General features: G+C 57.8%; 1 protein-coding gene across 1 annotated transcript; it reads left to right on the top strand.

Annotated features, from left to right (window-relative positions):
- Nucleotides 1-271: 271 nt before the first annotated feature.
- RRM1 (ribonucleotide reductase catalytic subunit M1) lies at nt 272-19,718 on the top strand. Its single transcript, XM_058045194.1, has 19 exons — nt 272-359; nt 1,431-1,519; nt 3,891-4,068; nt 4,517-4,617; nt 5,212-5,271; nt 5,944-5,983; nt 7,106-7,268; nt 8,172-8,313; nt 8,894-8,977; nt 9,234-9,395; nt 9,913-9,992; nt 10,431-10,632; nt 11,167-11,316; nt 13,186-13,407; nt 14,263-14,339; nt 15,233-15,368; nt 16,405-16,500; nt 17,436-17,624; nt 18,586-19,718. Exons 1-19 carry the CDS (start codon nt 341-343, stop codon nt 18,772-18,774), a joined length of 2,379 nt encoding a protein of 792 aa, XP_057901177.1. The 5' UTR covers nt 272-340; the 3' UTR covers nt 18,775-19,718.
- Nucleotides 19,719-26,459: the final 6,741 nt, after the last annotated feature.

Here is a 26,459-nt window from a genome sequence, read left to right as displayed (position 1 = left end):
CCGGCTCCTCCCCGGCGAAGGGGGGGGAGCGCTGGGGCCGCCATCTTTGAAGCGGGCAGGATGCGCGTTGTTCCCCGACGCAGCGGCGATTCCCGGGGGGAAAGCGGGGACACTGTCGGGATGAGGGCCGGGATCGGTGTCTGCCCGCGGCCACGGGCGGCGCCGAGAGCCGGGCGGTGCGAGAAGGGGCCAGGCAGGGAACCGCGCCCGCAGGCAAGATGGCGGCGGCCGCCTCAGTGGGGCGGGGCGCGCGCGGCGGGCGCGGGAAGCGGCGGGCGCGGAGGCACCGAGAGGGGCTGAGGGGGACATCGAGAGGGACTGAGGGGAACCCGCCGCCACCATGCACGTCGTGAAGCGGGGTGAGCGCCTGCCCCGCCCCGGGGGTGCCGGGGGGCCCATGAGGGGGAGCCCCGCTGCCCTGGGGGTATCGAGTGTCGGGGACGGGGGGCTCTGTCCTGCCCAGGGCACCCAGGGTATGGGCACAGGACCCCTCGGTTTTAGAGGTCCCTCGGAGCACCTGAAGGGGAATTCCTGCCCCATTCTGGGGTTCCCTCTGCTTTGGGGGGCCCTTGCGTGGCACCCAAGGTAAGCAGATGGGGATCCCCCATTTTGGAATGGTCCCTCATGGCATGTGAGGGATGGGTCCCCCTCAGCTTTGGGGGGGATGGCACATGGTGGGACCCCTTTGGCTTTGTGGGTCCCCCTCATGGCACCACAGAGAGCAGAGAGGGTGCCCCCCCTGTCCTCCATGGGAGGATGGATCCCCTCAGCTCTGATGGCCCCCGCTGGGAGGAGATGGGCTCCCCTCGGCTTTGGGGGAGCCCAGAGTGAGGGAGCTCCCCCCTGACACCCAGCGTGAGGGGTGAGACCTCTCCTTTGGGTTGGGTGCAATGGCAGGAGCTTTGGGTTGGTCTCCCCGTCTTTTGGTCCCAGGGGTCCCCAGGCTGAGCTGGGGGGTGACCCTCAGCTGGGTCCCCGCCCTGGGAATTGGGTTGGTGCAGTTTTAGGTGGGGATTCTTGGGGTGGAGGGGGAGCCTCCCCTTTCATTGCACCCAGCCAAGCACCCCACCCTACTCCCTGGTGATTCCCACACCCAATTCCCCCACGGGAGGGGCTGGGCAGGGGCGTTCTGTGCTGGACTGGTTCTCACTGGAGGGGCAGCCCTGGGGTGCTCTGTGCTGAACTGGTTCTTACTGGGGCAGCACTGGAGTGCTCTGTGCTGGCTGGTTGTTACTGGGGCTGCACTGGGGTGCTCTGTGCTGAACTGGTTCTTACTGGGGCAGCACTGGGGTGCTCTGTGCTGGCTGTTTTTTACTGGGGCTGCACTGGGGTGCTCTGTGCTGAACTGGTTCTTACTGGGGCTGCATTGGGGCTGCTCTGTTCTGAACTGGCTCTCACTGGGCTGCCCCGTGTGTGTGTGTGTGTCGCAGACGGGCGCCAGGAGCGGGTCATGTTTGACAAGATCACCTCGCGCATCCAGAAGCTCTGCTACGGCCTCAATGCCGACTTTGTGGATCCCGTGAGTGCCATCCCCTGCCTGACCCCTCCTCTCTTGGGCAGGAATTCCTGAGGTGTCCCGGGTTGGGTTTGGGGGTTCCTGGGGGTCCTCTCCCGCTCAGGATGTTCTGTGATTCCCTGAACTCTTGGCAGGCACATCCAGAATGGGTTTGTTGGAATTTTTGTGCTCTGAGGTGTTTTGCTTCCCAGCTGCAGAGACTGTGGAGGGGAAAATCCCCTTTCCCTGCCATAGATCCCTTTCCCACCTTGGAGAAGCCATTGAGCCCCTGGTAGTTAAAAAAACGAGTTGTTTTGTTCCAGTTCCCATATTTTGGATTTGGTAAGTTGCTGCCAGGGTCAGCCTGCAAAGCTGGAGCAATGCCACATGGAAGTAGCTCTGGATCCCCTCCTGGTCAAGCAGCAGGACAGAAAGGACAGAATTCCCTGCCATTGCCACATCCCTGCTTGGTTTTCTGAGCTGATTTGGGGTGGGCATTGATCCCACTCATGGAGGCTTCTCCTTCCAAAGCCTGTGCCCAGGATAACTCCCCATTGGATCCACTGGGTCTGTGAGATTTTTATGAGGTTCCAGACCCAGTTTGCTCCATTCCCAGTCCCTGTCCCAGTTTGCTCCGTTCCCAGTCTCTGTCCCAGTTTGCTCCATTCCCAGTCTGTCCCAGTTTGCTCCATTCCCAGTCCCTGTCCCAGTTTGCTCCATTCCCAGTCTGTCCCAGTTTGCTCCATTCCCAGTCCCTGTCCCAGTTTGCTCCATTCCCAGTCTGTCCCAGTTTGCCCCATTCCCAGTCTCTGTCCCAGTTTGCTCCATTCCCAGTCCCTGTCCCAGTTTGCTCCATTCCCAGTCTCTGTCCCAGTTTGCTCCGTTCCCAGTCTGTCCCAGTTTGCTCCATTCCCAGTCTGTCCCAGTTTGCTCCGTTCCCAGTTTTGTTCCGTTCCCAGTCTGTCCCAGTTTGCTCCATTCCCAGTCTGTCCCAGTTTGCTCCATTCCCAGTCTCTGTCCCAGTTTGCTCCATTCCCAGTCTGTCCCAGTTTGCTCCATTCCCAGTCTCTGTCCCAGTTTGCCCCATTCCCAGTCTGTCCCAGTTTGCTCCATTGCCAGTCTGTCCCAGTTTGCTCCATTCCCAGTCTCTGTCCCAGTTTTGTTCCGTTCCCAGTCTGTCCCAGTTTGCTCTCCCCGCCCAGCTCGCGGTGCCGATCCCTCTGTCCCAGTTTGCTCCATTCCCAGTCTGTCCCAGCTTGCTCCATTCCCAGTCTGTCCCAGTTTGCTCCGTTCCCGGTCTCTGTCCCAGTTTGCCCCATTCCCAGTCTGTCCCAGTATTCCCTGTTCCCATTCTGTCCCCAGTTTGCTCCATTCCCAGTCTGTCCCAGTTTGCTCCGTTCCCAGTCTGTCCCAGTTTGCTCCATTCCCAGTCTCTGTCCCAGTATTCCCCATTCCCAGTCCCTATCCCAGTTTGCTCCATTCCCACTCCCTATCCCAGTTTGCTCCATTCCCAGTCTGTCCCAGTATTCCCCACTCCCAGTCTGTCCCAGTTTGCTCCATTCCCAGTCTGTCCCAGTATTCCCCATTCCCAGTCTGTCCCAGTATTCCCCACTCCCAGTCTGTCCCAGTTTGCTCCATTCCCAGTCTGTCCCAGTATTCCCCATTCCCAGTCTGTCCCAGTATTCCCCATTCCCAGTCTGTCCCAGTATTCCCCATTCCCAGTCTGTCCCAGTATTCCCCACTCCCAGTCTGTCCCAGTTTGCTCTCCTGCCCAGCTCGCGGTGCTGATCCCTCTGTCCCAGTTTGCTCCATTCCCACTCCCTATCCCAGTTTGCCCCATTCCCAGTCTGTCCCAGTATTCCCCATTCCCAGTCCCTATCCCAGTTTGCCCCATTCCCCGTCTGTCCCAGTTTGCTCCATTCCCAGTCTGTCCCAGTATTCCCCACTCCCAGTCTGTCCCAGTTTGTTCCGTTCCCAGTCTGTCCCAGGTTGCTCCATTCCCAGTCTGTCCCAGTATTCCCCACTCCCAGTCTGTCCCAGTATTCCCCATTCCCAGTCTGTCCCAGTTTGCTCCATTCCCAGTCTGTCCCAGTTTGCTCCATTCCCAGTCTGTCCCAGTTTGCTCCATTCCCAGTCTGTTCCAGTTTGCTCCATTCCCAGTCTGTTCCAGTTTGCTCCATTCCCAGTCTGTTCCAGTTTGCTCCATTCCCAGTCTGTCCCAGTTTGCTCCATTCCCAGTCTGTCCCAGTTTTGCCCCATTCCCATTCTGTCCCAGTTTGCTCCGTTCCCAGTTTTGTTCCGTTCCCAGTCTGTCCCAGTTTGCTCTCCTGCCCAGCTCGCGGTGCCGGTCCCTCTGTCCCAGTTTGCTCCCTGAGCTCGGCTGTCCCTCCTGCAGGCTCAGATCACCATGAAGGTGATCCAGGGGCTCTACAGCGGGGTCACCACGGTGGAGCTGGACACTCTGGCCGCAGAGACCGCGGCCACGCTGACCACCAAGCACCCCGACTACGCCATCCTGGCCGCCCGCATCGCCGTCTCCAACCTGCACAAGGAGACCAAGAAAGTCTTCAGTGGTGGGTGAATGCCTCCAGCTGCTGGGGGGCACACAGAGAGGCTGGCTTGGGGCACAGAAATTGGGAAATCTCTCCAGTGGGAGCTCCTGAGCACCCAGGCTGGCTGAAAATGCCGTGGGGATGAAACCCACCAGTTTCCCGAGGCAAACAGAACTGCCTGGTTTGTGAAAAGCAGTCGTAGAAATGGCCTGGTGAAGAATGTGATGGATTGAGATCAGGTTCTAGCCACCTTCCTCCCTATTTGTTACTTTTCACAGTGGGGTTTTGACAGAATACGTAGTAGGAGAAGGGGATTGTTCGGGTTGGCATTGCTGAGCAGCAGAAGAGCAGCTGTGTGTTGGAAGGGCTGGAGGGGTTATTCCCAAGGGCTTTCCTGCCCCTGAATCCCAGTGCCAGGTACTGCAGGGACAGGCCTGGACACGCCCTGCTCACATCCCTTTCCCTGCAGATGTGATGGAGGATCTCTACACCTACATCAACCCCCACAATGGGAAGCACTCCCCTATGATCTCCAAAGAGACTCTGGACATAGTTCTGGCCAACAAAGATGTAAGTACTGGGGTTCTTTTCACTTCTGAACCACTGCACTGAATTTTGAAAACTTTAATCACTTGCTTTTCTTGTTTTTTAAGCAAGCCATGTTTGTTTTAGGGTAAGAAGCCAACACAGAAACCGGTGCAGGGCATGAGTGGAGAGTGTAAGAGGGGATATAGGAGTTTTCTTCCTCTGTGGATGTTTTTATAGTAAAATTTGTTTTCTTGGATGTTCCCACTGCCATGATCAGCACAAGTAATTAATTTGAGAAGAAGTACCTTGCGCTGCAGCAAAGTGAGGCAGCAAAGGAGGGAGAGAAAAGATTTGGGTTCAGTTTCCAGGTCATTCCAGGTCTGTGTTCTGACTGGGAAGTTCCTTTTGTCCTTTGGTTCTGTGTTTTGTTTCTTGTTGTCCGATTAGATTTCAGTAAATTCGGCCAAAACCTGAGTGAGAAAAGTTGTTGAAGCTGTGCTTTTGTTGTTTTGGGGGAAGTGCTGTTCCTGCTTCATTCCTGTGCTCTGGTGCCCCTCACACAGGGGCCAGGAATGCCAACAGGCACAAATAACATTGTTACACCTCGTAAAAATCAATTTTGTTATTTCCTGCCAGCGCCTGAACTCCGCCATCATCTACGACAGAGACTTCTCCTACAACTACTTTGGCTTTAAGGTAAAGAGCACGTTGCTCCTGGCCCTGCTGGGAAGGGTGGGATCATTGTGGAATCATTGGACTGGGCAAAGGGGGGCACAGGAGGGGGTGGCACACCAGTGGGGCTGTGAAGATGTCCAGTGGCATGAGTCATGGAGTTTCCTTGCTGCTGGAATATTTTAACTGTTGGGCTGGCTCTCACAGCAGATCCCGGTCAGTGTTGTTGGATGCCATTCCTAAAGGAAATACTCTAATCCTCAATTAGCCAGAGAAGGGATTTTTGCTGTTCCCATTGTTCAGTGGAGCAGTTCTCTCAGGGTGTCAGCCCACACATTGATCCTCCCTGTGCTGCTGGAACATCTCCCCACAGCACCCCAGGGGCTGCTCTGCTGCCCCACACCCAGCTCAGCTGTGCTGCTGTGCTTTGGCTCTGCCTCAGGTTTGGGGTTCTGAGCAGGGAGCTCCTGCTGTGCTCCACACTCTGTAATCCAAAGCAGCGTTGGAATCTTCCCATGGAATTGTGCCTTTTCAGTCATTAATCACCTCATTAAGCTGATAAAGAGAGGAGCAGCAGAGTGCAGGGCTGGTCAAGCGTGGGATGAGGGGTGTGGAGATGGTTGAGTTTGGAGTTGACAGGGTTTTTAAAAAAATTCAAATCTGCCTGTTTGCTAAAATCCATCCTCTCTTTTAAAGACTCTGGAACGCTCCTACTTGCTGAAAATCAACTCCAAAGGTAAGGGCTGTTCCTAGTGCTGAGCACTTCTTAAAAATTTGAGTTAATTTAAATTAAATTAAAGCTAAGTTTAGGTACTGTGCTGCCAGTGATGCAGGCCCTTGGCTTGGATATCCTGGGACACCAGATGGGCCAGAGATTAATTATAATATCATAAAGCTGAAACATAATTGGATTCTGGAGTGCATATTTGATTGAATTTAACTGTCAGTACAGGTGGGGGTTTTCCCTCCTCCATGAGAGCAGCTGAGCATTGGAGCAGATTGTTCCTTGAGTTTTCCAAAGCCTGATGGGATGCAGTCCTGAATAAACAGATCTGGTGCTGTCTGAGCAGGAGCTGGGCTGGAGAACTCAAGTTCCTTCCGAGGCCAATGACTCTGTGATTCCATGAAAACTCTGGCTCAGGTGTCCCACTGCAGCGTTTGGAGCCTGCTGCTGTGACCCTGTGACTGTCACATGGAGTCTTGTTCCTCCCTCGCCTTCTGGTTTGCTTGGTGGCTGAGGGGCTGGGCATGCCCCAGCCACCTGCCTTGGCATCCCAAAATCCCTGTGCCCTGGGCACACTCCAGTGTGGGCAGCAGGAAAGGGATTGGGATTGTGTCCCTGAGCCCCCACAGGTGATTTCCCACCTGCAGAGCTGCCCCAGCGCAGGGAGGAGCTGGAGCTGCTGCAGAGAGCCCAGAGGAGGCTCCAGGATGGGCAGAGGGCTGGAGCAGCTCTACTGGCAGGAAAGGCTGGCACAGCTGGCATTGTTCACCTGCACAGGAGAAGCTTTGGGCTGAGCTCAGGGTGGCCTTGCAGGGCCTGGAGGAGCCCCAGGAAAGCTGGAGAGAGACAATTGCCAGGGGATGCAGGGGCAGCACCCAGGGAATGGCTTTAAGCTGGAGGAAGGCAGGGTTAAATGGGATCTTGGCCATGAGGAATTGTTCCCTGGCAGGGTGGGCAGGCCCTGGCACAGGGTGCCCAGAGCAGCTGGGGCTGCCCCTGCATCCCTGGCAGTGCCCAAGGCCAGGCTGGACACTGGGGACAGTGGGAGGTGTCCCTGCCATGGCAGGGGTGGCACTGGGTGGGTGTGAGGTCTCTCCCAAGGCAGCCCTGGCATTCCTGGCTCTGTCCCTGCAGTTGCTGAGCGTCCCCAGCACATGCTGATGAGGGTGGCCGTGGGCATCCACAAGGGCGACATCGAGGCGGCCATCGAGACCTACAACCTGCTGTCGGAGCGCTGGTTCACCCACGCCTCGCCCACGCTCTTCAACGCGGGCACCAACCGCCCCCAGCTGTCCAGGTGCTCTGCTCTGCTCTGCTCTGCCTGCCCCCCGGCCACAGGGAGCCCCTGGGGACCACATCTGCTCAAGAGAGATGCTAGCACAGCCTCTGAAATGAGCAGCTGAGTTCCTGCGTGTGTTTTGTGATGTTTTGTGCTCTGCTCTGCCTGCCCCCCGGCCACAGGGAGCCCCTCGGGGTCACATCTGCTCAAGAGAGATGCTAGCGCAGCCTCTGAAATGAGCAGCTAAGCTCCTGCGTGTGTTTTGTGATGTTTTGAGGAGCTGCTGTCGAGTTTTAACTGTCTTTGGGGAAAAATACCCAGGTTTCTGTCAACTCCAGAGAAACTGGAAACCTTTGCATGACTGTATTATATTAGAAAGTTCCTGATGCGCACCGTCTGCTGTGGGTTACCAAATGAATCCTAGTAATTTTCTAAAAATTAGTTTCTAAAAATTTAGTTTCCTAAAAGCAGTAAGCATAGCTGATAGGCTTTTGATATCATATATATCAGGAAAATGATTATATTTTTATAAAGGTTTGTGTCAATGTATTGGGAAAAGGTTCTTCCCCAGAGGGTGCTGGGCACTGCCCAGGCTCCCCAGGGAATGGGCATGGCCCCAAGGCTGCCAGGGGTGCCCAGGGTGGGATTGTGCAGGACCATAAATTGGACTCTGATCCTTGTGGGTCCCTTCCAGCTCAGGCTATTCCACGATTCCTTGATCAAAGATGTTTGGTAGCAGAGGTATCAGCAGTACAAGTACTGCTCACGGTGTTTTCTGTTTTGTCCTTTATTCCACGCTTGTGGGATTGCTTTGTGGAGCGTGCTAAAGGCCCCGTGTTTGCCCTGGTTTTGGCAGCCTGTTGAAACACTTCTGACTTTTCCTTCCCAACTCTGTGTGCTGAAACCATTTGTGTCCTTCAGCTGCTTCCTGCTGTGCATGAAGGACGACAGCATCGAAGGCATCTACGACACCCTGAAGCAGTGTGCCCTCATCTCCAAGTCTGCTGGGGGCATTGGCCTTGCCGTGAGCTGCATCCGTGCTACAGGCAGCTACATTGCTGGGGTGAGTGCCTGGCCCTCTCTGAGTCACCACAGGGACAGGGACAGCACAGGGACACTGCTGCTGCTCCCAGGAGATGCCAAACCACTGCTGCCTCTCTCTTACTTCACTGAGCCTCCCTCAGTTGTCCCTTGGCCTAAGGCAGGAAGGTTGGTTTTCCCTGGTGTTTTGGCTTCCTCATAGAAACCTTTCCAGAAAGAGGATCTTATTCCAGTGTTTGGTCAGACAATTCCATGTTTGTCTGTTAGCAGCCTAGGAATATGCCCAGACACTTGTGCACCAGCCCTTTGCCCTTCTGTGTCTCTGACTGCCCCAGACGTTTGGGGTTTCTTGTCACAGTGTGTGTAAACCCTGCAAGCCTTTAGGTGACATAATGTAGGGCAAAGAAATTAGGAGGGACATTTTATTAACTCTGGGACACGTGGCTGATATATACATATTTGTTATAAAACGTGTGGGGAAGGGACTAGAAATAATTGGTGGTGCTCAGTGTAGGAGCTCTGCAGCCTGAGGAAGGACCCAGAGGAGGTGCAGGGCAGCCCCTGCAGGGAGTTTGGCTGATGGTTTTCCTGTGCCTCTGCAGACAAACGGGAATTCCAACGGGCTCGTTCCCATGCTGAGGGTGTACAACAACACCGCCCGCTACGTGGATCAAGGTGGAAACAAGGTACCTTAAACAAGGCCCAGCAGGGAGCCTGGGGTAATGGGAGAGCTTCCACACTGCAGGGGCTGTCCCATGACCGTCAGGGAGCTGATGGGGTGGCTGTGGGTGACACATCATAAATGTGTTCTATAAATCATAACAGGGCGTGTCTGGTGCTGCCCCCCGGTTCCCAGCTGGTTTGGGGTGTTGTGGGCACTCGGGAGCAGGGCAGGAGGTTTCTTTCCAAGGGCAGTTTGTTCTGACCCAGATTGTGTTCCAGAGACCTGGGGCTTTTGCCATCTACTTGGAGCCGTGGCACTTGGACATCTTTGAGTTCCTGGACTTGAAGAAGAACACAGGGAAAGAAGAGCAGCGAGCCAGGGACCTGTTCTTTGCTCTCTGGATCCCTGATCTCTTCATGAAGCGAGTGGAAACCAACCAGGTGAGAACTTGGCTGGCACAGAAAAGGTCTGGTAGTGGAGGAGCAGGTGAGCAGCCCTGAAGGAGCTCAGCAAGGGCTGCAGAGCTGCTTTGCTCCTTGTTCCTTCCAGGACCTTCCTGGAGGAGCTGCTGCACCTTGTTTGAGAACTTGGCTGTGCTGGTGGAGAATGGAACTGGGCAGCTGCAACTCAATGTTTTGCTTCAGGCCTTAATCTCACAGCCCATGACTTGTTCTTGGATTTTTGGGCTCTGGGGTTTCCTTGAGGCATCAGCATTTTCTCAGTAAATTGTTCTTATGCCTGCTTGTATTTCAGAGAATCCCAGACTGGTTTGGTTTGGGAGGGACCTTAAAACTCATCCAGTGCCACCCTCTGCTGTGGGCAGGGACATCTTCCACTGTGCCAGATTGCTCCAAACCCTATCCAGCCAGGCCTTGGACACTTCCAGGGATGGGGTACCCACAGCTATAATTAACAGGGTGCCTAAAGATTTCCTCTGAATATTTTTCCCCCGTACAGGACTGGTCCTTAATGTGCCCAAATGAGTGTCCTGGCCTGGATGATGTCTGGGGAGAGGAATTTGAGAAGCTCTATGAGAGGTAAGAGGAGGGAGCAGACCTGTAAGTGGTGCCATCCTCTCCCAGAGCTGCCTGTGTCCTGTGGGATCTGGGGCCGTGGCACAGGTTTGTGGCAAGGGCTCAGAGGTGCCCACTGGGCTCACTGTCAGACGGATAAAAGCGTGAGGATGGGGCTGTGTCCTTCACACGGTGACCCGTCAGGGTGGAGCTGTGTGTGAATGACCATTTCAGCCCGTTGGGAGGACAGTGCCCCGTTAGAGGGACATCCTGGAGCGATCCCCGCTCAGGGCACTCCGTGGCTTGGTGTGGCTGCTGCGGTGAAAGATTGGCTCCCATAAACGAGGGCAGTGCTGCTGCCCTGCTGTGAGGGCTCCCAGGGAGGAGGTCCCGAGGAGCTCAGAGCCTCTCCCCGGTGTTTGGGGCTGGGGGCTAACGGGGCTCCCTGCCCGTGTGCCGCAGCTACGAGCGGCAGGGCCGCGTGCGCAGGGTGGTGAAGGCCCAGCAGCTCTGGTACGCCATCATCGAGTCCCAGACCGAGACTGGCACCCCCTACATGCTCTACAAGGACTCCTGCAACAGGAAGAGCAACCAGCAGAACCTGGGCACCATCAAGTGCAGCAACCTGTGCACCGAGATCGTGGAGTACACCAGCAAGGACGAGGTGGGTGCGGAGCGGGAGCTCGGGCTGCTGGGCAGGCTGGGAGAGCTCCTGGGGCAGCTCTGCCTGGGAGTGCTCCTGTGACAGCCCTCTGGGATGTGTCTGATGTTGCTTAGGAAGGGAGCAGGCAGCTGAGAAACTCCTGACCTGATGAGTACTCGCAGCCCTTCCATTGACTGTGGGTTCCCTTCCCACTGCCATGGAGGATTTGGGATGACACGAGACACCCTTCGAAGGGAAAGTGACAAGGAACAAATCGGGCTTAAAAATTCCTTCCAACCCAGGTCCCTCTGGGATTCTGTGTAAGGATGGTTTCCAGGCAGTAGGACTGACCAGGGCAGGATGTTTTTGATCATACCAATTTCCACTGAGCCTTCCTGAACTGTGGTTACCTTTTGCATAAGTTCTGACGTGCCAGAGGACCGAGGGGTGCACTTTCCCAGCCTGGCAGGTTCCCTGGCAGGTTGTTCCCATGGGTTTGGGGCAGAGCTGTGTGTTCTGGGCCCATTCCCAGTGATCCCCTGTCTCTGCCCACAGGTGGCCGTGTGTAACCTGGCCTCCATCGCCCTGAACATGTACGTGACCCCTGAGCACACCTACGACTTCAAGAAGCTGGCTGAGGTCACCAAGGTCATAGTCAGAAACCTCAACAAAATCATTGACATCAACTACTACCCTGTGCCAGAGGTGAGTAGGGCTGAATCCTGCCCAGGGCAATCCCAGAGCAGTCTGGGACACCAGGAGTCACAGAGGAACTCCATAGACCTGTTGGGAGCTCCGTGAACCGCCTGTTCCCAGGTGGGAGCTGTCAGTGCCTGCCTGAGCTTCAGCCCAGAGCAGTTCTGTGGTGGAGCAGTTGCAGGAGAGCTTCCCACTCTGCTTCTGCCATTGGAATTTTTGCATGTGTGGGCATTTCCATGAGGCACAGACCAGCACTAGGGACAAAGAGGGAAGCAGAACAGAGAGAAGGATCCTGGAAAGATCCTGAGAAAGTATACCTGATTTTGGCTGGTTTTAGAGCTCCCTGACAGGAGAGGGCAGCCAGGTGGGGGTGAGACTCTGCCCACAGAAAGTGAGGCAAAGGACATGAGGAAATGGCCTTGACCTGTGCCAGGGGAGTTAGGAAAGATTTCTTAATGGGAAGGGCTGTCCAGCCCTGGCACGGAATGCCCAGGGCAGTGGTGAAGTCCTCGTCTCTGGAGGGGATTTAATATCCACGTGGATGTGGCACTTGGGGACATGGTCAATGGTGGCCTCGGCTCTGCTGGGGAACAGTTGGACTTGGTAGGCTCCAAGGGGTTTTCCAACCTCAGTGATTCTGTCATTCTGCCCTATTAAATGTCTTCATTTATCAGAAAATGCTGAGTGTTCTCTTTGAAAACCTGGCTCCCTTTCCTGGGTTAAGCAATCCCAGTCTGTGCTAAGGTGTGACAAACTCAGTCAGGGCTCAGCAAGCCGTGGCAGGATGGAAGGAGTGCTGATGCAGAGCTCATGGCACGCTGCAGCAGGAGGCTTTGCTCCCTGGGGCCCTTCCCAGCTCTGCTGGAGGCGGTGGCGTGTGTGTGCTGGAGGTGACTGTCTGTGCTGTGACATGTCCTGTGCTGGAGGTGACATTGTGTGTGCTGGAGGTGACATGTCCTGTGCTGGAGGTGGTGGTGTGTCCATGCTGGAGGTGACGTGTGTGTGCTGTGAAGTGTCCATACTGGAGGTGACATGTCCTGTGCTGGAGGTGACATGTCCTGTGCTGGAGGTGAAGTGTGTCCTGTGCTGGAGGTGCTGTGTCTGTGCTGGAAGTGACATGCCCTGTGCTGGAGGTGGTGTGACCATGCCGGAGGTGACATGCTCTATGCTGGAGGTGGCATGCCCTGTGCTGTAGGTGACATGCCCTGTGCTGGAGGTGGTGTGACCGTGCCGAAGGTGACATGACCTGTCCTGGAGGTGGTGTGACCGTGCTGGAGGTGGCATGCCCTGTGCTGGAGGTGGTGTGACCGTGCCGGAGGTGGCATGCCCTGTGCTGTAGGTGGCATGCCCTGTGCTGGAGGTGGTGTGACCGTGCCGGAGGTGACATGCCCTGTCCTGGAGGTGGTGTGTGTCTGTGCTGGAGGTGGCATGCCCTGTGCTGGAGGTGGTGTGACCGTGCCGGAGGTGGCATGCCCTGTGCTGGAGGTGGTGTGACTGTGCCGGAGGTGGCATGCCCTGTGCTGGAGGTGACATGCCCTGTGCTGGAGGTGGCATGCCCTGTGCTGGAGGTGGTGTGACCGTGCTGGAGGTGGTGTGTCTGTGCTGGAGGTGACATGCCCTGTGCTGGAGGTGGTGTGACCGTGCTGGAGGTGGCATGCCCTGTGCTGGAGGTGACATGCCCTGTGCTGGAGGTGGTGTGACCGTGCTGGAGGTGGTGTGTCTGTGCTGGAGGTGACATGCCCTGTGCTGGAGGTGGTGCGACCGTGCTGGAGGTGGTGTGACCGTGCTGGAGGTGGCATGCCCTGTGCTAGAGGTGACATGCCCTGTGCCGGAGGTGGCATGCCCTGTGCTGGAGGTGACGTGTTTGTCCCGCAGGCGGAGCGCTCCAACCGGCGGCACCGGCCCATTGGCATCGGCGTGCAGGGCCTGGCTGACGCCTTCATCCTGATGCGGTTCCCCTTCGAGAGCGCCGAGGCTCAGCGCCTCAACCAGCACATCTTTGAGACCATCTACTACGGGGCCCTGGAGGCCAGCTGTGAGCTGGCCAGGGAGCAGGGCCCCTACGACACCTACCAGGGCTCGCCGGTCAGCAAGGGGGTGAGTGCCAGGGATGGGGAGCTGGGAGCTGATCCTGTGCCTGGGCTGCTGCAGAGACCTGCAGGGACCTGGTCCATGGGCAGCAGGATCTGAGTCAGCAGTGCCCTGCAGCAGGAGGGACATCCCTGTCCTGGGGACACCATCACTGCCCAGAGGGAATGGATTGTCCCACTCTGCTCTGGGCTGGAGCAGCCTCACCCCCAGTGCTGGGGCAGCTCTGGGTGTGTCAGTGAGAGACCAGGAGCTGTTGGAAAGGGCCCAGAGCAGGGACACGGGGCTGGGGCAGGGTCAGCAGGGCCCCGAGGTGCCCTGGGCAGCCCAGGCTGGAGCAGCCTGAGCTCAGAGCTCCCCGGGGCTGCAGCTCCTCCCGAGGGGCAGCGCAGGGACAGCTCCGAGCTCTGCTCTGGGACAGGGACAGCGCCAGGGAGCGCCTGGGGCCGGGCCGGGCCAGCTCAGGCTGCACAGCAGGGAAAGGCTCTTGCCCAGAGGGTGCTGGCACTGCCCAGGCTGCCCAGGGAATGGGCACGGCCCCGAGGCTGCCACAGCTCCAGGAGCCTTTGGGATGCCCAGGCTGGGCTTGGAGGGCTCTGGGCAGGCACTGAGGGATCCCTGGGGGTCCCTCCAGCTCAGGATATTCTGGGATTCTGTGATTTGAAAAGACAAGCAGACTCAGCCTGTGCTGGCTTTGCCCTGGAGCAGTTACAAGATGGAGTGTTTGTTAGGTCATACCAGAGCTTCACTGAGATCTAATGGGAGAGAAGAATTAAGAGGAATGACAGGTCCATTTCCAATGGGCTTTATGAAACATGGAGAAAAGAGTGCTCTCTCTAACTTGGACCAAACTGTGTTTCTCAGATCCTTCAGTATGACATGTGGAATGTCACCCCCTCTGACCTCTGGGACTGGAAGGCTCTGAAGGAGAAGATTGCCAAGTGAGTAACCCTGCACGGTTCGTAGCAGATGTCAGATAAAACCCAGACTGGGTTGGGTGGGAAGGACCTCAAAGCCCATCCAGTGCCACCCCCTGCCGTGGGCATGGACACCTTCACTGTCCCAGGCTGCTCCCAGCCCCATCCAGCCTGGCTTTGGATATGGATTTGATGTGTTCTGTCTACTGAGAGCTGAAGGCAGGGCCCAAGTGTGCAAACAGCCCCATGTGTTCCCCCCACCCAGCAGATCTTTCCTTTGAGCTGTTTTTTGGGTGGCTTTCTTTCCTTTTTGTCTTTCCAAAACCGAGGAGCCCACCCTCACTGCTCTGCTTTAGCTGAGCTCTAATTCCATTTTGGATGCATCCAGCAGGAGGATTTGTGTTCCCATTGAACAAACACAGTGAGGAGTGAGCCATGAGCTGGCCCTGGGGCTCTTCCCTGCTGCCAGGGAAAAGCTGAGCCTTGAACATCCTGAGGACAGGAATCCCTGAAATGTGAAGTGCCTCTCATGGACTGATTCTGGCTGTTTGGCTCTCATTTTTAAACGTGGTAAATCTGTCCCCTGTCCTGTGTGTGGAGAGGTTTCAGCCTCTTCATGGGCTGCTGGTTCAGCTCTGCCTCAGGGCTGGGGATGGTGCAGTGCCTGGCAGATTGTGTTCCCTGCACCCCACCCATGACTGGATCATTTGGGGAAGCCTCTGGTGAGGGATGAGAACGGCAAAGCCCCCAATTCCACTTGCACTCGACCCCCAGTGCCAGTTCAGCGGTGCTTCCCTGTTCCCTGTGGGCCATGTGAGGCTCGGCAGGTTATCCCAGATTGATTTCCCTGCTGTTCTGGCCCTTCCCTGTCCCTTGTCCCTTGGCTGCGGGTCCCTGACGTGTCCTGTTGTCCCCAGGTACGGTGTCAGGAACAGCCTGCTCATTTCCCCCATGCCCACGGCCTCCACTGCCCAGATCCTGGGCAACAACGAGTCCATCGAGCCCTACACCAGCAACATCTACACACGCAGGGTGCTCTCGGGGGAGTTCCAGGTGAGCTCTGGGCCCCAGCTCTGCTCTTGCCCGGCGTTTTATGGCTGGGGAAGGCAGGGGGAGCCTCACACACCTGGGGCTCGGTCCAGCCTGCTGTTTGTGCCCAAGGGGACCTGGAGCACTGGGTGCTGAAGCATCCAGCTCTGCGTGTCCCACGGTCACCAGGGAATGGGAGAAATGATGAACAAGTGCTGCTTTTGTCTGGGAAAGGCCTTTGTGGGGCCTCAGGGTGGGCTGCAGGAATAACTGCTGAGGGAGGTGGGGATGTCATGGGAGGGATATAGGAAGAGAAGCTGAGACCATGGTCCTGAGAACGAGCTGTGAAGCACTCGAGGGTCTGAAGGGGCCATGGAAGAGCTCCACAGGCTCAGAGGGGTCTGTCGGGCAGGAAAGGGAGTGAAACAGGTTGGGTTCTGGAGGCTGGAGTTAGCAAAGCCCCCTGTGGAGACAAAGGGAGGCTGTCCCTGTTTGGGAGGTGTGTCCATCCCCTCTGGGGTGTCTCAGTGCTCTCCATTCCTCCTGGCTGCAGGATCACCCCTGACAGGAGTGGGAGGTGGAACAGGAGGGTCATTGCCCTGCCTCCCTGTGGGGCTGGGGGACAGGGACCCCAGTCCCAGCAGGAAAAGGGGGCTGTGTTTTCTTCCCAGTACTCAGCCTGCCCCTGTTCTGTTCTCTCCCCTCCTGACATCAGTCCTGGATGTTCACACTCTTCTTTAGGAGCTCAGGTTGTGGCCAGTGCCTCTGTAACAGAGAGGGCGAGATCTCTCCTTTTCCCATCTTTTGGAGTTCCTCATGCAGGGCAGTTCCATGCAGCCCCCTTCTCATTTGCCATGTCCAGCAGAATCCCAGAATGGTTTGGAGGGACCTTAGAGATCATGTAGCTCCAGTCCTGCCCTGGCAGGGACACCGTCCACCACCCCAGGGTACCCCCAGCCTGTCCAGCCTGGCCTGGAACACTCCCAGGGGTGAGGGTCTGTCAGGAATGTGCAGGATCTTGTTCAGCCATTTAAAAACCTTTGGCCTCTGCCCCTGCCAGGTTGTGAATCCACACCTGCTGAAGGATCTCACGGAGAGGGGCCTGTGGAACGAGGAGATGAAGAACCAGATCATCGCCCACAACGGCTCCATCCAGGTACAGGGGCAGCATTGCTGCAGGCACCTCCTGCTCCCTCTGCATTCCCTCTCAGCAGGAACAGACAAAGGGCTGGTTCCATAGCAGGGAGTATCATGGAATGTCCTGAGCTGCAGGGACCCCCAGGGACCCCCCAGTGCCAGCCCAGAGCCCACCAAGCCCAGCCTGGGCATCCCTGGCAGCGCCGGCCAAAGGCTCCTGGAGCTGTGGCAGCCTCGGGGCCGTGCCCATTCCCTGGGCAGCCTGGGCAGTGCCAGCACCCTCTGGGCAAGAACCTTTCCTGATGTCCACGTGTAACTGCTGAGGGGGTTTGCAGGTGTGCTTGGTGCTCACAGACCCAGGATGCTCAGAGGAGGCCACCAAGTTATCAGAGGGATGGAGCACCTCTCCTGCAAGGAAGGGCTGAGGGAATTGGGATTGTTCAGCTGGGGAAGGCTCCACGGTGATCTGATTCTGGCCTTGCAGGGCCTAAAGGAGCTAACAGGAAACATGGAGAGAGACAGTTTACAAGGGATGAAGGGACAGGACACAGGAAATGGCTCTCAGTGCCAGAGGATGAGGGACTGTGTTTTTTGGGAATTTGGCCATGAGGAATTGTTCCCTGGCAGGGTGGGCAGGCCCTGGCACAGGGTGCCCAGAGCAGCTGGGGCTGCCCCTGCACCCCTGGCAGTGCCCAAGGCCAGGCTGGGCACTGGGGACAGTGGGAGGTGTCCCTGCCATGGCAGGGGTGGGATGAGGTGAACTTTAAGGTCCCTCCAGACCCAAACCAGTCTGGGATTCTGTGTTTGGACTCGGGGATAGAGCTCAGCTGTACAGGCCTCAGTTCCAGTCAGGATTGCTGGAGCCCAGCAGTCACTGAAGAATTCCCTGTTATAAATGAGGAAATCTGGGCAGTCAGTGCTTCCCACCCTGCCAAACTCCTCCTGTTCTTCCAGAACATCCCTGAGATCCCCGATGACCTGAAGCAGCTCTACAAGACCGTGTGGGAGATCTCCCAAAAAACCATCCTGAAGATGGCTGCAGACAGAGGGGCCTTCATCGACCAGAGCCAGTCCCTGAACATCCACATTGCTGAGCCCAACTACGGCAAGCTCACCAGCATGCACTTCTATGGCTGGAAACAGGTACAGCTTCTCCTTGCCCAAAACAGGGGTTCTTGGGGCTCCTTCCCCAAAACAGGGCATCAGCTGGGATTATTGGGGCTCATTCCCCAAAATAGGGCATCAGCTGGGGCTGGGGGCTTTTTCCCAAAACCAGGGTCATTACCTGGGATTAAGGCTTGTTCCCAACAAATAGGGGCAGTGTTTGGGATTGGAGGGCCTGTTCCCAAAAAACAAAAGCTGTACCTGGGACTGGGGGAGGTTGTTCCCAACAAATGGGGCCTGGTGAGTTTGGCACACAGGGACCGGTAAGTTCTGGCACAGCAAGTTGGTCTCAGTGATTTTGGGAAGGGCAAATGGCTGTTTCCTTCCGAGAATCCTGTTTTGCCCTGGAGTGTCCCCAGAGCTGGGGGTGCCTGCACTGGAGTGTCCCCAGAGCTGGGGGTGCTGCACTGGAGTGTCCCCAGAGCTGCGGGTCCCTCTCTGGAGTGTCCCCAGAGCTGGGGGTGCCTGTTCTAGAGTGTCCCCAGAGCTGGGGGTGCCTGTTCTAGAGTGTCCCCAGAGCTGGGGGTGCCTCTCAGGAGTGTCCCCAGAGCTGGGGGTGCTGCACTGGAGTGTCCCCAGGGCTGAGGGTCCCTCTCTGGAGTGTCCCCAGAGCTGGGGGTGCCTGTTCTAGAGTGTCCCCAGAGCTGGGGGTGCCTGTTCTAGAGTGTCCCCAGAGCTGCGGGTCCCTCTCTGGAGTGTCCCCAGGGCTGAGGGTCCCTCTCTGGAGTGTCCCCAGGGCTGAGGGTCCCTCTCTGGAGTGTCCCCAGAGCTGGGGGTCCCTCTCTGGAGTGTCCCCAGAGCTGGGGGTCCCTCTCTGGAGTGTCCCCAGAGCTGGGGGTCCCTCTCTGGAGTGTCCCCAGAGCTGGGGGTGCTGCACTGGAGCATCCCCAGGGCTGGGGGTCCCTGTCCTGTCCCCAGCCCTGAGCTCCCCTGTCCCCAGGGCCTCAAGACTGGCATGTACTACCTGAGGACGAAGCCAGCTGCCAACCCCATCCAGTTCACCCTGAACAAGGAGAAGCTGCGCGAGCGGGAGAAGGCGTCCAGGGAGGAGGAGGAGAAGGAGAGGAACAAGGCAGCCATGGTGTGCTCCCTGGAGAACAGGGAGGAGTGCCTCATGTGTGGCTCCTAGGGGCCCACCCGGGGATCCGGCACAGCCCCTGCCCCTGGCTGGAGCTGCTGGGACAGGAGCATCTGGAGGAACGTGAGGGTGCTGGGGCTGGGCTGGGCTGGGCTGGGAGGGGTGCTGTGGCTTCCCCACGCACAGGGATGGGGTGAGCATAGCTTTAGTAGCTGGGCTTCCCAGCCATTTCAGTGCTCTGTGTGGCCTTCCGTGGAGCCCTGCAGGTGGGACTGGGGACAGGGAGGTGCTGGTGCCACTCACAGGTCTGTCCTGGGCGCTCCAGACTGTGCCTTGCAGTCACCAAAGACTGCTCCAGGTGTGCCAGAGGGGCAGCACACCTGGCTGGTCCCTTTTCCTTGGCTGGGAGCCCCCAGGGTGGGTGTGTTGAGTGTCTGCCAGGGCACAGGGACAGCTGCTGGCACACCTGCAGCGTCCCCACCCTGCCAGAGCCTCTGTCCCACTGCTGCTCCCTCTCCTTGTCCCTCCTCTGCCTTTCCAGAGCGCCCTTGGAGGGAGCAGGTGGGTGGAAGGGGTGCTGCTTCCTGGGCTCTTCTCCCTCACCTGGCCAGACAGCCTGGCACTGCCTGAGTGTCCTCCAGTGGGGCCAGGAGAGGCAGAGCTGCTGCCCTGCATTTTATTCTGCATTAAATTCACTAATTTGATGGAATTGCTTGGCAGTTTCCCGGCAGGGGAGCCAGTGCTGTCCTTGGCCACAGGTCAGGTGCCATTCTGTGAGGGCCACATGCCATTGCTGAAGGTCACCTGCCATCTCTTTTCAGGGAGCTCCATTCCTCAGGTAGTTGTTAGAATTTTTAAACCTCTTACCAATTTACTGCTCCTGCACTCCCTCCCTGCTCGAACTCCGTGGGGCTTCAGGCAGTTCTGCAGTATTTATTGAACTCACGGACCTCACCCACCCCGAGTCCCAGCTCAATAAAACACGGAATGTCCAAGGAGTGGCTCCTGCTGTTGGGAATGCTCCTGGTGGGGATGGACACCGAGCATCTGTGCTGTGCTCGCAGGTTCCTGCTGCTGCTCCTGGGCTGCTTTCCACAGGGGCACGGAGACATTGTCCCTCTGTCCTTCTGTCCCTCTGTCCGTCTGCACGGCTCCTGGCAGGAGGGGCCAGCTGGGAGCTGGGCTCTGCTCACAGAGAACGGGACAGGAGCAGAGGGAACGGCCCCGGGCTGGGCCTGCTTCTGTCCCGAGCTCACCAGCCCCAATGCTGGTTCTGGTTCTGTCCCGAGCTCACCAGCCCCAGTGCTGGTTCTGTCCCAGCACTCAAACCCCAGTGCTGGTTCTGTCCTGAGCTCACCAACCCCGGTGCTGGTTCTGGTTCTGTCCTGAGCTCACCAACCCTGGTGCTGGTTCTGTCCCGAGCTCACCAGCCCCGGTGCTGCTTCTGTCCCAGCGCTCAAACCCCAGTGCTGGTTCTGTCCTGAGCTCATCGGCCCCGGTCCCAGTTCTGTTCCCCAGTCTCGGTTCTGTTCCCGCTCCCGGTTCTGTTCCCGCTCCCGGTTCTGTTCCCGCTCCCGGTTCTGTTCCCGGTCCCGGTTCTATTCCCGCTCCCGGTTCTATTCCCGCTCCCGGTTCTGTTCCCGTTCCCGGTTCTATTCCCGGTCCCGGTTCTGTTCCCGGTCCCGGTTCTGTTCCCGTTCCCGGTTCAGTTCCCGCTCCCGGTTCTGTTCCCGTTCCCGGTTCAGTTCCCGCTCCCGGTTCTATTCCCGTTCCCGGTTCTGTTCCCCGCTCCCGGTTCTGTTCCCCGCTCCCGGTTCTGTTCCCCGCTCCCGGTTCTGTTCCCGGTCCCGGTTCTGTTCTCGCTCCCGGTTCAGTTCCCGCTCCCGGTTCTGTTCCCGCTCCCGGTTCCGTTCCCGCTCCCTGTCGTTCCGCGGCTCCTGCAGTTCCGCGCGGCGCCGCCGGGGGGCGCTGGTGGCGCGGCCGCCGCGGGGCCGTTGGGAGCGCGCCCCGCCCCCCCCCGGGTGTCCCGGTCCCGAACGGCCCCGAACGGCCCCGAATGGCCCCGAACCTGCCCGAACCTTCCCTGACCTCCCCGAACCGGAGCCAGCCCGTCCCGAGCCTCCCGGCCCGAGCAGGGCTGGCCGTGGCTCAGTCCCGGTTCCTCCCGCGGGCTCTGCAGTTGGGGTCGCCCCTGTCCCGCCCCAAAGCTCCCGGGGAGCTCCGGCAGCGCTGCCCGGCCCAGCCCCGCTTCCCTGGCCTTCGCCGGCCGGGCAGGGACAGCCGGGCAGCACGGAGGTGGTTCGGGTTTTCCTCGTGTTGGAATTTCCCTTCGGCCCCCGCTGGGTCCCCGGGATGCTCCGGTAGCCCCCGGGGCACGGCTCTGCCACCGCAAACCGGAGGGGACGGGCCCGGGGCAGCTGCTGGGCTGCCAGGGCAGATGCTCGTGGGAGCTGCTTGGAGTGGGGGAATGGGGAATGGAGAATGGGGAATGGGATGGGAGATGGGAATGGAGGAACGGGACAGGAATGGGTGGGATGCGAATGGGGGAGTGGGACGGGAAATGGGAATGGAATGGGGCGGGAGACAGGACAGGAATAGGAATGGGGGAGTGGGACGGGGAATGGGACAAGAATGGGAGAATGGGATGGGAAATGGGACAGGAATGGGAGAATGGGATGGGAAATGGGACAGGAATGGGGGAATAGGACGGGAGACAGGAGCACTGGGTGGGCAGCTCAGGACAGGACAGATGGGACAGGGGCACTGGGGAAATAGCACTGGACTGTGGGGACAGGACAGGGACACTGGAGGGACAGGACAGGACAGGGAGGAATGGCACAGGGTACTGGGGAAATAGGACAGGGAGAAGGAGCCAGGGGCACTGAGGGGACAGCTCAGGACAGGGAGGAATGGGACGGGGGCACTGGGGGAACATCCCTGCAGGTGTCCCCTGGAGGTGGCACTGAGTGCTCTGGGCTGGGGACAAGGTGCCCATGGGGCACAGCTGGCGCTGCAGGGGCTTTGCCAGCCCCAGGGCTTTGGGGATTCTGGGATCTGTGTCTGGTCCTTTGGAATAACTAGTGTAAGTGTAATAGTTTTGCTGGATGAGACCATTTTTAGGCACTTGGAGGAACAAACTCGGGTTTATTTCAGTTTATCGGATCCCAAATGTTCCTCCAGCAGCGATTCCCAACCAATGAACAAACCCACCCACAAATCCACCTGCCACAAGAAGTGAGGAGCTGAAATAGAGACTGAGAAGGGAAAATCTCCCAGTTTCAGGGAGCAGGTGGATGCTCAGAGAGCAGGAATGTTCCCAGCTGGAAGGGGCTCACCTCTGTGTGCCATTGCTGTGAGTCAGAGGGAACAGTTCTGGAGAAAATCCCTTCTGCAGAATGGGTAAAGCACAGGAAATGAATACAAACATTGTACAAACACGGGGGTTATTCATAGGGTCTGTCAGGAGGAAAATCACTCAAAAGCCCTGGGAAAACTCAGGACTGAACATGATCCTGACTTTGCTGCAGCTCCTGCGCTGCTGTGCAGACACACACGGAGCCTGTGTGCTGCTGCAGTGCCCTGTCAGCCCTTGGGACCCCATCCAGCCTGGGTCAGCTCAGCTGCTCATGTGGGCACAACTTCTCCATTTCATTCCAGCACATTCCTTGGATGCCTTTCTGAAGATGTTTTTCCTTTCTAAAATGAAATCTCATCTATTCCCTATTGGCTTGTCAGGGGTAAATCCCAATCCAGTAGTAGGGATTGGCTCAGAACCAGTGAATTGTAAGGATTTGGGAAGAAATGGGTGACGTTTGAGTCAGGATGATTTTCACATTTGTTATTCTTTCAAATGATTCCCTGGGAATTACATCCAGCCCACGCAGTGCCAGCTGTGCCCACCTTGTGCCCAGCCCAGAGCACTCAGTGCCACCTCCAGGGCACACCTGCAGGGATGGGCACTGCAAAGCTCCCTGGGCAGCCCCTGCCAAGGCCTGAGCTCCGTTTCCATGGGCTGAGATCCCAGAGGAGCCCAAATCCTTCCACCCAAACCAATTCCCTGCCCATGGTTCTTCCACTGAACCTGGATTCTTCCCATCCTCCTCACAATTCCTGTTCCCTCATCCCTCTCCCCATGAATTTTTGCCTCTCTTTTTCCGTTCCTTAAGTCTCAATTATCACTTTCCACAGGGACTTGTGCAGAGCCACGAGGGCCCCTGAGCCTCCTTTGCTCCAGCCTCAGCCCCTTCCAGCTCCTCAGGGATTCTGCAGCCCCTTCCAGCTCCTCAGGGATTCTGCAGCCCCTTCCCAGCTCCTCAGGGATTCTGCAGCCCCTTCCAGCTCCTCAGGGATTCTGCAGCCCCTTCCCTGCCCTGGACACTCCTGCACCCCAGAGCTGTCCCGGTGCTTCCAGCCACTCCCAAAGTGAGGGTTACCACGAAGCCCCGCGGTTATCCGCAGCGCTGCCCTGAGAAATGAACATTTGGAGAGGTGCCAGGCTCTGAGCTCCCATGTTTATGATCACGCCACGCAGGCGATGCTTCCTTTCACCGAGGGGGGACAATGAGAAGCAAATGACAAAAGCATTTGATTTTATGTGTGTGGTCTTCATCAAATTAGGAAAAAAAAAAAAAAAAAAAAAAAAAAAGGCTGGGCGGGCAGGGAGAGTTTGCAGGAGCATTAAAGAAATGGATTTTTAAAGGACCTTGAAAGGGGCTGGTGAATGGGGGAGCCCCCGGTCGGTTTGCAGGCAGAGCAGAGTGAGGAGCAGCTGTCCCAGCTCTGGTAACCGGCCCTGAAGCTCTGGGGATCCCTGCCGGGGCCGCTGGCTGTGCAGGCAGCATCCCTGCATCCCTGCAGAGTGCCGAGGGGGGAAGCGTCCCCGCACGCCGCTGTTCACGTGTGGAAATCCGTGACAGCATCCGGCCCTGCCCTCCCGGCGGTTTGAGTTCGCCTTTCTTTCCCATGGAAAGTGGCTGGGATTGGCACGTGCAGTGATTCCAGCCTCTCCTCCCGCCCTGGGCTGGCAGCGAGCTGGCACTGAGGCTGCTCACTGCTGCTTTCGTGGTGCTCCCTAAAGTTGTTTGCACAAGTGAAGAAGGTGAATACTGATGGATAATTAGAAAAGAAACATGCTACAGGTGCTCTCTGTGCAAGGTCCTGCACAGCATTTCACTCTTAACGAACTAGGGCTTCTCTTTGTCACAATTAAACCCAATTAGTTCCCTTATTCCGCATGCAGAAAATGCCTAATGAACGTGGGGAGTGGCTCAGGTGCTGTAAACACAAATGAAAGGTCAGGGTAGAGCGGCCTCTGGTTGTGAAATGCTGCTTTAAAAGGAGTGATGTTCCCACTGATCTTTTCCTGGTCCTTCTGGAGATCAAATTCCCAAAGCAGCAGCAGCCACTCAGACCTCCCGGTGGTGCAGGTGAGTGTCAGCCCCACCACTCACTAAAGAAAAATAAAATTACACCACATCATCTTTTCCATGGGCTGCAGCCAAAAGCTCTTGAGCAGCTCTCCAGAAAAGAAGATGGCAGAGGAGAGGAGGATTTTTCCAGATTCCAAGTGCACGGAATATTCCCCTGTTATCCCCTTTTGTCATCTCATTAGGAGCACCAAAGGCTTCCCCCTTCGCGGCTCTCCATTTGCATTTATAATAACGCGTTGCCATGGCAAAAGCTGATCATCCTGGACTTCGTGGGTGCAATCGCATCCTCCCAGGAGCACCGGGAGGGGGAAAGCCCGACCAGCCCGGGTGTTCCGGGGGCGTTCCGGTCCGGTTTGGGGCTGGTTCAGCTCCAGGACATTCCAGGAGCAGCGTGGGGCTGGAGCCTCCTCCCGGTGGGACAAGGGCAGGCTGGCTGTGTCACACGAGCAGGGACGTGTCACACGAGCCAGGGACGTGTCACACGAGCAGGGACGTGTCACACGAGCAGGGACGTGTCACACGAGCAGGGATGTGTCACACGAGCAGGGACGTGTCACACGAGCAGGGACGTGTCACACGAGCAGGGATGTGTCACACGAGCAGGGATGTGTCACACGAGCAGGGACGTGTCACACGAGCAGGGATGTGTCACACGAGCCAGGGATGTGTCACACGAGCCAGGGATGTGTCACACGAGCAGGGATGTGTCACACGAGCCAGGGATGTGTCACACGAGCAGGGATGTGTCACACGAGCAGGGACGTGTCACACGAGGAGGGACGTGTCACACGAGCCAGGGATGTGTCACACGAGCAGGGATGTGTCACACGAGCAGAGACGTGTCACACGAGCAGGGACGTGTCACACGAGCAGGGACGTGTCACACGAGCAGGGATGTGTCACACGAGGAGGGACGTGTCACACGAGCAGGGACGTGTCACACGAGCAGGGATGTGTCACACGAGCCAGGGATGTGTCACACGAGCAGGGATGTGTCACACGAGCAGGGATGTGTCACACGAGCCAGGCATGTGTCACACGAGCAGGGATGTGTCACACGAGCAGGGACGTGTCACACGAGCAGAGATGTGTCACACGAGCAGGGACGTGTCACACGAGCAGGGATGTGTCACACGAGCAGGGACGTGTCACACGAGGAGGGACGTGTCACACGAGCAGGGACGTGTCACACGAGCAGGGATGTGTCACACGAGCAGGGATGTGTCACACGAGCCAGCCAGGGCACAGGAAGCTGCAGGAGCCACCTTTTGTGCCCATCCCGTGCTATGAGATGCGGGATTAGGGAGGGAACAGCCCCCTCCTGCTCCTGGGCCCATTCAAGAGCAGCTTGTTCCCAAATTTTGTGACAAGGGGGCTTCTCCTGAGGGCCCCGCTGACAGCACAGAGGGCTCAGGGCTTCATTAGAACCAGGTGATGGGAAGGACGCGGTGGTGACGCTGCCCACATGGCATCATGGCAGGAGAGCGGTGTCCCCACTGTCACCGAGTTCCTCTGCACTGGGGTTTGTCAGGTGGCACCAACACCTGCAAATCCTGCTGGAGAAGGTCAGGTGGGACCAACACCTGCAGCTGGGTCCCTTCCTTGTGTTGGGGAAGGTGATGAGATCCCTCCCCAGCCAGCCCTGCAGGGATCAGCCCCAGGGAACCCCCGAGGGTCCCCCAAATCCCTCTGTTCCTCCTCATCCATCCCCAGGGTGTCCAATCCAGCCCTCAGGTACCGTCCCCTCCTCACTCCAGGACACAAGGAAAGGCTGTCCCTGCATCCCTGGCAGTGCCCAGGGCCAGGCTGGACACTGGGGACAGTGGGAGGTGTCCCTGCCATGGCAGGGGTGGCACTGGGTGGCATTTAGGGTCACTCCCAACCCAAACCTTTCCCTGATAGGCAGGGACAGGGATCACAGTGATGACCTGACACCGGGGAACTCGAATCCAGGAGCAGGGACAGAGGCAGGGGCAGCCCCGTTCCCATCCTCATCCCCATCCCCATCCTCCTCCCCATCCCCATCCCCATCCCCATACCCATCCCCATCCCCATCCCCATCCCCATCCTCATCCTCATCCCCATCCCCATCCTCATCCTCATCCTCATCCCCATCCCCATCCTCATCCTCATCCCCATCCTCATCCCCATCCCCAGCCCCGTCCCCATCCCCATCCCCATCCCCATCCCCATCCCCATCCCCATCCCCATCCCCATCCCCATCCCCATCCCCATCCCCATCCCCATCCCCATCCTCATCCTCATCCCCATCCCCATCCTCATCCTCATCCTCATCCTCATCCCCAT

This window comes from Melospiza georgiana, chromosome 2, assembly GCF_028018845.1.
Source record: "Melospiza georgiana isolate bMelGeo1 chromosome 2, bMelGeo1.pri, whole genome shotgun sequence".
Classification (NCBI taxonomy): Eukaryota; Metazoa; Chordata; class Aves; order Passeriformes; family Passerellidae; genus Melospiza; species Melospiza georgiana.
This window is presented reverse-complemented; position numbering and strand designations above follow the sequence as displayed.

What these genes read in the sequence shown, in the direction of transcription:
- RRM1 (XM_058045194.1), top strand. An exon ending in ACAACTACTTTGGCTTTAAG is followed by an intron (nt 5,272 to 5,943) that starts GTAAAGAGCACG and finishes TCTCTTTTAAAG; the next exon opens with ACTCTGGAACGCTCCTACTT. An exon ending in AGTACACCAGCAAGGACGAG is followed by an intron (nt 10,633 to 11,166) that starts GTGGGTGCGGAG and finishes CTCTGCCCACAG; the next exon opens with GTGGCCGTGTGTAACCTGGC.